Source organism: Mastacembelus armatus, chromosome 12 (assembly GCF_900324485.2).
Source record: "Mastacembelus armatus chromosome 12, fMasArm1.2, whole genome shotgun sequence".
Lineage (NCBI taxonomy): Eukaryota > Metazoa > Chordata > Actinopteri > Synbranchiformes > Mastacembelidae > Mastacembelus > Mastacembelus armatus.
The window spans coordinates 17,513,622-17,526,814 of NC_046644.1; the positions used below are offsets into that span (position 1 = coordinate 17,513,622).

Here is a 13,193-nt window from a genome sequence, read left to right on the forward strand (position 1 = left end):
CTATAGACTGTGATCCTGGGAAGGCTAAGCTGTTATGCTGCATTCTCTAGGGGGAAACACAAAAAAAACGCTCGGCTAACTGGAACCATTTCTGGTGGTGGAGCTGCTGCGGTGCAGAAGGATATGGAGGCCAAATTCTGTTGATCTGATTTTAATTTGGAGTTTATCTAATCAGTCCTTCAGATGGCTCCAATCAGGGCTTTCCACAATGATTCCGTTACAGAGGAAAAAACACAATCTGGAGATGATACAGGGCACGGAACGTGGAACACACACACAGGATTGACATATTACAAAATAAACGTGCTGCATACCCCAGAGTCAGACAATAGACTGAGTTTGTGAGCACATATTTTATTTCAGCACATGCACACAGAGTAGGGACATTCAGTTATTACAGTACCTGTGCAGTTTCTGCCATCTTCTGTTCAAATTCTGCCTTAGCTGTGGCATATTTCTCCACATATGACTTGTAGGTCTCTGTGGCTTTTTTGGCTTTCACTCCAGCCTGTAAAATATAAACAGACAGATAAATGGCAATCATCAGTTTATACATAGTAGACAAAGGTCCTCTGTTTTCCCAGAACCACTGACAAATTGGCTAGAAAACCAAGCTCCATTTAACATGTGAAGACAAGAAGCTTTCTGAGGTTAAAGTATCTGTATAGACTGCAGTGTTAAGGCACTTCATCATGCTCTATTACCATACCATGGGTATGATGTGAGTGTGTGTACATGCAAATGTGTGTGACCTCCCACCTTGTCCACATCTCTCTGGGTGGCCCCCTCTTTGCGGAGGCGCTCCTGCTCCACAGTTTTGGCATTGTAGATCTCCTTAGACTTCTGCAGAGACTGAGATATGGTCTGGATGTTCTGGACGGCCTCCAGGGTGGAAGCCACCTCTTCTTTTGTCTAACAGCACACAGATGTGTTGTGAAGTTAGAGTTAAAACAGGCTAAATAACATTCACAAGTGTCGCCCACTGCAACGCATATACTGTAGCATAAAACAGAGTCAGACTTGTCCTTGGATACCCTTTTTTATTATGTGAGTTTGAAAATAAACAGAAAGAGTTCCTTTATTGCTCTAGCAAAACACCTTTTCACTTTCTTCACCCTCCTGTGTCACACAACCGTTGTACAGTACAGCAGGAAGCGATTAAGGCTATATAGTGTACCGAACAGAACAGACTGGATTTGTTCTATTTTTATAACTTTTTGTATCAACCTAAAGAGTTTGAGGACATAAAAAATATATATATATAATCAAGGGGTAATGGCTTACAATTACACTGGCATGCAGTGAGCCTGGTCAACCATTTGCTTACTCATCATCATCATCATCACTGAATCTTCTTTGTTACTTATTTTGACAAACATCAGTTGAGTAATCAAAAAAAAAAAAACTGGCAAAATCTTAAATTATATACAAATGGTGAACCCTTACTCCAACTGGGTGTTTATTCTCTGTTATTCATGCTGAAGTACAACATGCATGGGATATGCAACTTAGCCAAGGAACACAGAGCAGAGTGGAACACGGAGTATAGACTAAGAAAAACTGTGACAACCTTTTTGTCATGTTGAAAGCACAGACAACTCCTGTATTCCAAGCTCCTATTTTACTTTGTGTTCTGTGGCTTCATGCATGAGATATGAGCTGATGGTGTGTGTCAGCAGAGAGAAGACATGGAGGAGTGGGTTGTAAAAAAAAAAAAGGTTTCACAGAATAACACTGCACACTACATTTGTCTAAATGGAATCTAATACACTATTTTCTGTTTGTGGTTGGGTGTTAACTTGAAGTCCATGTCAACTGTTCTTTTTCACTCTAGGGATGATCACTACATTGTGAAACAACTCATCATGGAAAAAGAACAGGCAAGTAGTTCTGCATGTGAACAACAACAACTTTCCTCAGTGAGACAAACAACACTGAAGCTGCAGACCACTTGGGAAAAAAGGGAAGGAGTGGCAAACACTTTTCATGAGGGACAACCACAATACGTTGATGAGATAGAGAATAAGAGGATAAGGAGAGGATTTCAAAAGGACAACTCGACTAAAACTTGATGTTACAGTTCCCCTAACTCGCCATCTCCTTACCTTTTTGTGTGCTTTGGCCTGCTCTTCCACATACTTCTGAACCTCCTTTATAAGTTCCTGCAGTTTCCTTACTAGCTCCATGTGACAGCTGGCCAGCTTCTCTGTTGAAGTCTTGAACACTTCCCACATTGGAGCAAACGTCCTGGAGTAAAGGATGGTCGACACCTCAGAGGTTAGGACGTTGCAAGACATTCATGTCTGTAGTCAACCAGAGTGGCTTTTCTTTAGAATCAACAGTTCACACTTACCCAAGTTGAGAAAAATTGCCAGCTGACTTGGCAAGTTTGGTCATTGACCTGGCATAGGCCTCTTCAATAGTACTCCTGGGAGAACAAAGAGAGAGAGAGATGTTTAATCCACCTGTCTGATTAGCTTAAAGTTAGGAGAATCATAATATCAAGATACCAGTTCCACCATTAAAACATTATATTATACAGTATGAAAAAGTTTTTAAAGCACTTGCAACTAGATCATAGCTCAAATGGGGCATAACATTCAACAACTGAAGATCCCAGCCAAAAGCAACCACTAAAACTTACAACATAAATGTTTGACCAAGTGTGAGCAAATAACTATGGTTTGGCTTGTGATTTGTTCATAAACCTCAGGTTGACATTGACAGGGTATGAAAGATGGCGTATGAATCCCCAGCTTCTCTCACTTTCCCTTTTATCTCTTCATTCTACACCAAAGTGACAGAGTTAAAAAAAAGAAAGAAAGAGTTATGAAAAAAAAAAAAGAGTTAAATGTTACAGGGAAAGCCTTAATTATGCATGTTTCATTCAGCCAGGCTCTCTCTGCAGTCACGTCACAGGAACAAGGTCAGCCAGAGGGAAACGGAACAAATGTACACACACAGAGACACACATCAGCATAAACACACAGGTACACACAGACAAATGAAGGCATCACTTGGAGAGACAAGCAAACTTGCACACAACATCACAAGTTATGCACCACAACCTAGAGACACAGTACAGCCCACAATCCCACTTCCACATCTGTGTGAGCCGAGAAAGGCAGCTTATTGTTATACTTTGTGTAGTAAATACTGCCAGAGTGCCTTGAGTAACGGCCAGAAACATTTCACAGAAAAAATGATTCTTCTTCAAAATCTTCGTCTATGTTATCCAGGCGTACATTGTCACTTCCTTTTCAGACGTGTGCACAGCCACAACACTTCTCATAAGTCTAAATATTGCTTTCCTGCTAATGCTCTGTGTGTTGGAGGTTGGAGTTTATGTGAGATTGTGGTGCACCATGTTTGGGCCTGAACTCAAATGTAACTTAATGCTGAGATAATGTTACTCTCATTGTACATATATATGCACTGATGCACTGAGATCTGCTTAGTTTCTCTTTCATTCAATGTGGACATGACCACAGATGGTGTTCAGATGAAGTGCCCCCTTAAAAGACCATCTTTGGTCAAAGTACTGTCAATCACAGTGTTGACCATAGATGGTACTGAGAGGAAGAGTTCAATTCCAACCTTGGGAACAGTAGTACGACAATAAAAAAATAAATCTTAAAAGACAATCAAGTTATTAAATCTCATGAAAACATCCTGATGTCTGTTATCTTACACTGGAAGTAAAACAAATCATGTGTACCATATTCTTTACTGTTAGTTTTATGTTTTAGAAATGAATTTATTACAGTAAACAAGGTGTGGTTTAGGTTTTTTTAGGCCTTTTTTAATCCACTTTATTTTCTGCACTGCTTTCTGCAATTGTGTCCACTTGCGTTTAATAAAAGAGCCAACACTGAGACAGGAGTTTGAGGCTATTCTATTATCTTTCAGTGCAGGTAACCACTCCAAAACACCAACATGAATTTTAAGGATGTGCATGTGTGTACGCCTCTTGGAAATAAAACACAGGGCACAAACTGACAGACAAATAACACGGTGCACTGAGCAGTTTTCTCTACTAGAGGGAGCCATAGTGCTGTTGTTCACAGAGAAAACCATAAAAACATCAGTCAGTGTGAACTGAAAGGCCAAAGTCAGTCTGAAAGCCAACACAACATAAAGACGACTGACGCAATATAAGCAGTCTCTACCTGACCTGTATCCTTTATAAATGATGTACTTATTCATTTGTATAACATAGTCAACCACACAGACTGCAAGGAGCTTTACTATTAAAGCAAAGTGAAGAAACTAGAGGATGAATCATTATTTTACAGAATTAGTGTGTTTCTGTGAAGGAGCAGCCAATCTTCAGATTAGAGAAAATCACATTTCATTTTGTAGCATTCCTTCAGAAACATGTTTTCCATTGGAACTAGCTGTCTCTGTACTGTACTGTAAAAACTGTAGGTGTTTTACAATATGAATATGAGACACTTTGTTTTCACAGAAAAACTTAACCAAAATGGACAGGAGCCTCTGAACTGGCATCATTCACTAATAAGATACTCAATAAATAAAGTTAATCAAGTGTACCAAACCTTATGTTTTAATTTAAAGTGTCTGAGTGGACTCTAGTGGTAAATCATCAATCATATAGCAGGTTACAAACACACCTTTCACACAGCGAGGCTGCTCGTTATTTTCAGAATAATCCTACCTGTATAAACTATTATTATATTCTTATCAAGCTACAGACACTGGAGGTGTGTAACATGATGCCAGGTTAGACGAGGGCTCATGTTTAAGCTCCTTGGACAAAGACGTTAAGTTTGCAGAACAGTGACTCTGATCTACCTGTAGTCACTATGTTACACTATATTTTCTACTTACATTTCATGACAAATATAGATTTGTTCTGATGGTACAAACACTTGATTCATTTTCGTTCTTCCAGAGATGACGACTGAATTTTAAACCCTCATACAGTAGTTTCAGCTTATCTAATGTTAAGACCTGCTGCTCTATGTCATAGGTCACAGTGAACTAAGTATGTTTGGGTTTTGAAATGGTCGGACAAAACCAAACAGCTAAGCATTTGTTGTTATAAGCGCAAATGAAAGACCTGGAGAAAAACCAGAAGACAGGAAAGACAAGTAATTATCTAGATAGAGTCAGAGATTAATGAGTAATGTTGTTATACTAGACTAACATGTTGATAATAAATTAAAACACAACCACACGATTAGAATGAGACTAAATAGTGTATATGGGATCTCTGGGTGTTACCTTTCTCTGATGAAGTCTGTCAGCTCCTTGGAGGAAATTTGGCCATGCTTCATGTTATGGTAGAGCACGTCGAAGCCATTATTTTTTTCCCCCTGCATTTCAGAGACAACAAAAAAATGCAGATGGATCAGTTAGCAAGGCTAACAACAAAAATACCTGAGTTATTGATCGCACATTACCGTGAAAGCCTTTTCTAAAAGCAACATTTTCACTGTCTGCATAGCGTCCAGGTGGATTTTAAGCAGCCTCTGGTCAATCATACTCATCTTAGCCATGTTTGAGCGTAATGAATGTTGAAAATGTTTTTTTAAAAAAAAGCTCGAGTGTTCAATGTAGGAGAGAGAAATGTCTAAATGTCTGTCTGTGCTGCTGTAACCATGTTACGAGATAATGGTGTCCAATTCCACTGACACTTTAAAAATGCAAATGCCCTTGTGAATAATTCATATGAAGGACAGGTTTTGGGTTTAAGAAAATGTCTGATAAATACAGATGACCCAATTTTTGTAGAGTAGTGCAAAGAGACGCACTGATGTATTCAATAAAAAATTATTACAGAATTTCAACTTACAGAAAAATCACCTGCAACAATTCTGATAGTCCTTTAATCATTGCAGTTGGTTTGCTTTAAACAGAAATGTCTACAACTCTCTGGTGTCAGATGTGAATAGCTGCTGGTTTTCAGAGTCTTCTGTGACAGTAAATATCTCTGGGTTTTGGACGAGCAATCTAAAAAACACCTTCTGAGGCTTTCTTTCTTCTGATCTCTTAAGGAACAAACAACTAATTAAAAATGTAACTGGCAGGTTAAAGCTAACAGAGACATTCATTAGGTGCCACCTTACTACCAGCACTGATAATGCAATAACACAAAACAATATAGCACAATAGCATTTTGTACTGTTGAAAGACACAGCAGTGATTTACACAATAAAAGAGATACACAGAAAAGATGCAGCAGGCAAAAGAAACACAGCTACCTTGGGCCTTGTACACTTCACCATAATAAATCAATCAGACATTAAACCTCATCCAAAACTTTCTCATTAGACAGACTTCAGGTGGCCTTCACTACAATGACACTGATGGTGCTGTGTTTGTTTTCAAAATAAAAGCTCAATTGGTTTGGAAAAAATAGACTTGCTGGTCATCTGAGCAACATCATGTTTCACACTAAATAGCAGTTCATCCAACGTCCATCCATCCATCCGTCCATCTTCTATACCCGCTTATTCATTAACCAGGGTCACAGGGATCTGCTGGAGCCTATCCCAGTTCTCTTTCAGGTGGAAGGCAGGGGGACACCCTGGACAGGTCACCAGTCCATCACAGGGCCCGTTCATCCAACTTTTAGAACAGTATTTTGGACAGACTGAGTTTAAAGTCGTCTTCTCACTTTTGTGAGAAAAAAAAAATCACTTTATTTCCTAATTACACTGCATTAAGTGGTTTCTTCAGCACAGGCGGAAACAGAAAATATGGCTTGAAGGTAGAAAGTGCCCTATTGTTAAAACACACACACGCACACACACACACACACACACACACACTACAATAACTGTGACACCTTGAGGACTGAAGGATTAGCTTTGGGTGTCAAATAACGGCAAAGCAGGAAACTCATGCTAAAACATATTCTGAAGTTAATATGAGAATATCTTTGCTCATCACAGTTGTCATCTGATTCACTTCAACCTAAGACGAATATTTCCTGATTCCTGGAGCGATTCACTGTCAGCAGTTTGGTGTACAGGCTTTCACTGGACAGCTTTAACACATGGTTTTAACCTAATTTCTCCACACTGACAAAAATGAAAGGTCAGGAAGTTTGTGTCAAAAACACAGGACCTCAAAGCTTGCTCCAATAGGACTGTATTTACAGAGCAAATAGACATTAAAAGGAAAGCATGCATCTCTGGGCTACAGATCACTCCCCGGCCTACATTTTACCCAGTGAAGCAGACGACTGAGATGTGCGTCCTGTTCTGACAAAATAACTCTTAAAAACAGTGGTACATTTAGCTGTTACCCTGCCTGCAGCAAACAGCATGACATGCAATCTACTCAATGCATCAAATGTTAAGAAGGGACAAAGAGCATAAGAGTTATTTCACTCATTGGCTGCACTACACTGCCTAAAGTAAAGGAAAAACATCATGAGAGAAAAACTGACAATTGGCTAATCAGTCTATAAAACAGGGAAGTGACGACAATGAGAGTAAACACACAACTCCAAATAGAGCAGAACAGCAACAGGAAGAAAACTCACTCTGTGTAACAACTGTGTTCATGTGGACTGCGATATCAATGAATAGAAAGAAAAATAAAAACAAACGCAGGAAACAGCTCAGGGCGTTTTTGACTTTTCACCAGGTTGCAATCCTGGAATTGATTCTGAAAAAGAAAATCCTACAAAGCAAGAGTCAGCAGTGCAAAGACATCTTAAAAAAAAAAAAAAAACAAATATCTGAGATTTATAAGTTTATGTAGTGGTAAAATGCAGGCTGTACAACTACATCTACATCTACAACAGCAATGACAAGTGACACAGTTTCTCAGTGTCCTTGTCTGAAGACTCATTAATGAAAGACCTCTTACTGGGTGTTCAACAGGCAAACCACAGTATTCAATATGCTGAGGTTTAGATGGAGAGGTTTAAAATATCATGGTTTGCAATAGCACAGTGTGTTGCTGAGACAGATTCCAGCAGACAGAGTCCAAAAAAAAAAGGAACAATCAGTCTGCGCCTATATAATCCCCTCACAGCATCTATATTGTGATCCCCAAAGAAACTTAAATAGTTGCTGTGATGTACTACAGGGGACTCAGCATCTTTGTATGCATTAGGCTTAAAAAAAAAAAAAAAAAGATAAAGGTAACAACCCAGACACCAGAGAGCTCAGAGTATGGATGAATGTGCACGAATGCTTAGGCTGCATCACAATCAGCAATAAACTATGACTCCAGGTTGTAGAGTGGCATTTACACTGAAACCAGCTTGTGCTTTTCCTGGAAAAAAAAACAAAAAAAAAATCAGGTCCTTGTACTCTGAGAACTGCTGAGGGTTCAAGGAACTTTTAACTCAAAGTCAGACTTACATTCAAACAACGGCTTAAATTGAATGGAAAAGCTGTGACTCCACCAGCTGTTTCCTGAATAAATTCGAACACATCCAGATAGCTCATGTTGGAAAGTAAAAAAATGTTTTATCTGTACTTGGAGTGGATTATGTCTGATAAAATGACACGTCCATGAAATTCAGAAAACTGCATCGTGTAACTGCAAATCTGCTTGTAAGACCACAAAACAAAAAACAAATTAGGTATTACTACAGCTGCAGTTAGAAGTTATAGATTAGAAGTTCCAAAAAGGGTTTAGAGTTTGATCACCAAAGACTCCACAGTCTAAAATACATATCCAATGTTTTCACACACAACAATAACATCAGTGTAATTACAGCATCAAATCAACACATAAATAAACTGCTGCTGACTTCCTTAATCTGAAATACCACCTTAAAGGGCAGACAAACAAAACCAGAGTGCCACAGTTTATCATGCAACATCTGCCGGGCAGCAGAAGATAAGAATTCACTCTCCTCTGTTAGATTACAATTGCAGTTTCAATGGCAGCAATGCAACCCATGACACAGAAAGAGTCCTGCTTATCTCATATCACCACCTTCCCTGTCTAACGAGAAAAAATAACCAGTTAAGACTATCACTTAAACTTTGTACAAATTGTAGTGGATTACACATTGATACGTTTTCTAGTCTACTTGCATTTATATGAAAGGAGTAGACAAAATTTCTGTGTATGTATAAACAGAAGTCAATAAATAGGACCGGCTTGTCATTTTTTCAGGATTAACAAAAGCTACTTTGTCGTGACTGTATCAGTCACCACTCTGCACAGTAAACGTACACGATGGTAGAAAATGTATTAAAGGTAAGTGTGTTTTATGTAGTTTTGATCACATAATCTCCACTAGCAACCAAGTAAACCAAAAAATTAGGATTAAATCTGTGCCAGCTGACATGGTCTCTGCTCAGGTTCGGGACAAATCTTTGAATGAAAGCAGTAGAAAAATGTAAGACTGTACACTTTCACTAAAGACTTTACCTAAACATGACTCCCTCTCTGCAAATGATGGCCTGGTGGACCCTTGATCTGTGGGCAGGTAGAGAGCAGGATGACATCAGAGAATCTGCCCTAGGTCATGTGACCAGTAAGGCAGGGAGCTGTGCAGTTGTTGCAGTTGCTAGCACGCGTAGCATGGTGTTTATAGTTTGTGGTAACCACACACAGGATGTGCTGTGTTTGTGGTATAAATACATATGAGGACTTGGCCACTAGATAAATGCAAGAACAGGTTAGTGCATCACAACCTATGACTCACATGACCACCGCTAAACTCTGGGTTTATAAGAGTGGCAACACAAACAGATGCTTAGGGAGCAAATCTCTTTACAACTAAGGAAAGACCATAGAGATCACTGGTTCTCAGGAAGACTTCCTTGTTGGAAATACTGAAAGATACAGTATTTGGTGGCAGCTTGTGTTTGTGTTTGAGGCTCAACTGGAAAAAGTGGCCAAATGAAAGGAAATTAGTCATTACTGTCAATCTGTTCCTCTTGCTTCACTCTGTTATTGTGACACTTCACTTGTCTGACCATAAGCTTGCAGGGTAGATTGTGTGAGAATGAGCCTGGAGCTGTTGACTGTATCAACACTGCTTATCTCCCCACGTCATCTTATTTTCCCATGAAATGTTGAAAGCTAATGCCACGTCAAATGTAAGATCATCACAGACGTAGAGCTAAAGCTAGATCATTAGGTCTATGTCCTGCTGCCATGCAAATCCACTGAGACATTTCAGTACAAGTGGGGACAGACACACACAGTGCCATTTTGTTAGGAACACTTTCTTTCACAGACCAAAGCATCACATACATTCACAACCGAAAAAAGGGGAAATGAAACGTGCAAATAAATAGTGAGTGGAAATTGTGCAATGAGTGAACAATCAAGTGCTGCAGCCTGAACAGAGAAGCAACACGGTGATACCATGTCTGGCTAAGTCTTAAAGAACTTGTTTATTCAGCTGAGAGGAGACGTCTGCATAGAGACTCAAGGAAAAAAAAAGCCAACAAAAATGTCTACAGGATGAAAGAGCACAGACTGGAAACAGTCCACATAGGTGTATGGTCCTGCTGTGCAAAAGTCAAATCAATCAAAAAGTGTCTCAGCTCTCACAGCCTGAGAGTGTATGTGTCTGTGTGTGGTGATGATTTGTAGTTAAGTCAAAGAGAAATGGATGCATCTCTACATGCCAAGTGTGTATGTGTGTGTCCTGCATGTTAAACACACAGCTGATCTTTGCCATCACTGGATTCTCTTGTGGCTCACTGCAGGGCACAAAGGGCAGATTGAAGAATCAGGAGTGGCTCAGCTTTCCTCTTTTCCATTTGGTTAATGATGAAGTCTAAGGCTTTAGAGGTTCAGAACGTTAGTTTATAATTATTTTAAAACGCTTAATGTAGTTTTCAGCAGTACATTTTTTTCAGCTTGTTTGTCTAAATGAATAGAAATTATTTTGAGCTGAGAAACCGGTTTGCAAATACATGCCAATTCCTAAAACAGCCTACAAAATATACACCTATGATGCAAAATATCAACACTAGACATGCTGAATTTCAAGGACATTAGGAAACATAATTCAAACACTGCAGTTGCATGAGCTGTAGATACACCTGCCCATTAAAAGAAACAACACTGCCAGGCAATAACACCTTAATTAGCTTCTATGTCTCCTATGCAGTCATCTCATTCTCCTATTGCTGCTGTCCCAAGGAGAAAAGGTGCTCAGCCATAGAAACCACAGCCTGTGTTCCAGTTCAGATTTGATTCAGCATTACAAGAGTAATATCAACATAAAAAATCCCAAACATGAGCCATGCTTGCTGCAGTGCTGGAGCACAGCTCTAATAAGAGTTATTGTGTGAACACAGCCTTTATGGCTTCAGTATTTGTCTAATATATAACATAAGGCTGATGAAAGACACACGGGTTCGTGATGGCAAAACTGAGGAAGAAGATTAATGTTTAGAAAAAACTGAACACAGGCTTTTGAACCTGCTATTAACAGAGCCACGTCAAATAATTATCGAGAGAGCGAGAGATGACCTTTAAACTACAGACGGACAACAGTCCGCGCTGTGTGACCCGCACTACAGCGCCGTCTCCATAAAAACATGAGTCAAATCTCCAATAATCATCATTTAAAGCCGATCAATAACTTACTACACATCAGGCCTCTCACTGAAACTTTGTTACGGAAGAAAATGACGCGTACGGCCAAGGACTGTGATTGACAGCCGTGACGACCAATAGGGTTCAGGGAAATGACCATAAACATTCCAAGCAAGTCTGAGACGGCCAATTGGCGGGAGCAGGGGGCGGGTTCTCCGAGGCTTCAGGTTAGATCGGTTTACAGAGGCCTGAACCTGGGAAAATAATCTCCGAAGAAAATCAACGCTGGTCAAGAGGTTTCTGGTCACTAAGTCTGGCGGCACCAAGCAAACGAACCGGACGACTGCCTCTGCAGCATGACCAGTAATTGATTCCTGGCTGACGTGAACATAGCAGGGAGAAAACACAGCAAGAGAAGAAGTAATAGTACCGGTGTAAACACGGCCAATAAAAAGCACCACCTACCCAGAAATTCTCTAGGAAGTAGGGCGTAATCATCTTGTTTTATTCCTCTTCGGCGCAACTGTTTGTGTTGTTCTAACGCAACTTTTAACGCGTAAATCATCCGCCGTCCTCCCCCCGTTTCTGTTGTATCTGCCTTTCCCCGTTTTCCTCCTCTCCCCTTTTCTTCTCCCTCCCCACCTTCAGACTCCACCTCCACTTGGCTGTAGCTCCCCCGTGGCTTCTTTGCGTTACAATATGAGACTTTTAGCGGACGAAACAGCGCTACCGCCGGCGGAGAGGCGCACCGGAGCGAACCGTGAAATGCTGCGTTCAGGTGCTCCGCGTACATTCCTGTACTCCTATTAAGTCAAACTGTAAGTGAGGACGCACACGACACTAAATTAAATATTGTTTTTATTTCTACCTAGTTGTGAGCAGAACGTGGAATAACTAGGTTATCAGTTGTCTCCTAGTCGTATTACGTTAATATGTATTAACAGTTTTAGCACAAACAGTTTATAGTTTGCCATCAGAATCAGTGTGCACTTACAAGAATCCAAACATCTAGAAAAATAGAGGAATATTTCATTCTGCCTCACAGGCTTCGTTAAAGAAATTGGTTTTTGTCTGCATATTGTTACTGGGCCCATCATTGGAAGTCGTTGTTTTGTGTTCTTAACCACCCAGTCCATTATCTCCAGCATGTCCTCAATAGTCCAGACCCACTCATGGCAAAATACGCTACTGCTTTTATACTATGAAAAGGGGAAAAAAAAGAAAAAAAAAACCACACCTGAGATGGTTTGTGAGAAAATACTTTCTGGTCAGTTCCTCCCACAGTCCACAGACGGACATGGTGTTAATTGGCGACTCTAAATTGCCCATAGGTGTGAATTTGAGTGGTCCTCGAGGGCCACTGTCTTGCTATCTCTGCCTTTCTCACTGCTGATTACTTGGACCAGGTGTGTTTAGTCAATCGGAAGCTGGAAGATACCAATTTATTTTGTCTTTCCCACTGCACCCCCACTCAAGATGGTATTTCCCAATAAACCAATTGTCCAATAAACACACCAGTTGCCGAATATCAGCTGGGATTGTGTCCAGTCCATTCAAGTTGCAAAATTGTCATTTATCTCAAAAAGACAAAAAACATTTTAAAATAAAATGGTCTCTATTCAGCTTTGAACAGGACTAGTTTGTCCTGTAATGCTTAACAGTATGTCACAACTCCTGGTCCAATCCTTTAAATT

General features: G+C 40.0%; 1 protein-coding gene across 8 annotated transcripts in view; it reads right to left on the reverse strand.

Annotated features, from left to right (window-relative positions):
• Window positions 1-12,116, reverse strand: part of fcho2 (FCH and mu domain containing endocytic adaptor 2) — a 34,787-nt gene extending 22,671 nt beyond the window's left edge. For all 8 annotated transcript variants that reach the window (XM_026297105.1, XM_026297101.1, XM_026297108.1 and 5 more), the window contains exons 1-6: window positions 11,965-12,116; window positions 5,248-5,339; window positions 2,354-2,428; window positions 2,106-2,247; window positions 760-912; window positions 404-508 (exon numbers count right to left, since the gene is read on the reverse strand). In XM_026297105.1, the coding sequence (XP_026152890.1) occupies window positions 404-508; window positions 760-912; window positions 2,106-2,247; window positions 2,354-2,428; window positions 5,248-5,339; window positions 11,965-11,997 (600 nt within the window). In that variant the 5' untranslated portion in view covers window positions 11,998-12,116. The remainder of the gene's footprint in view (window positions 1-403; window positions 509-759; window positions 913-2,105; window positions 2,248-2,353; window positions 2,429-5,247; window positions 5,340-11,964) is intronic.
• Window positions 12,117-13,193: the final 1,077 nt, after the last annotated feature.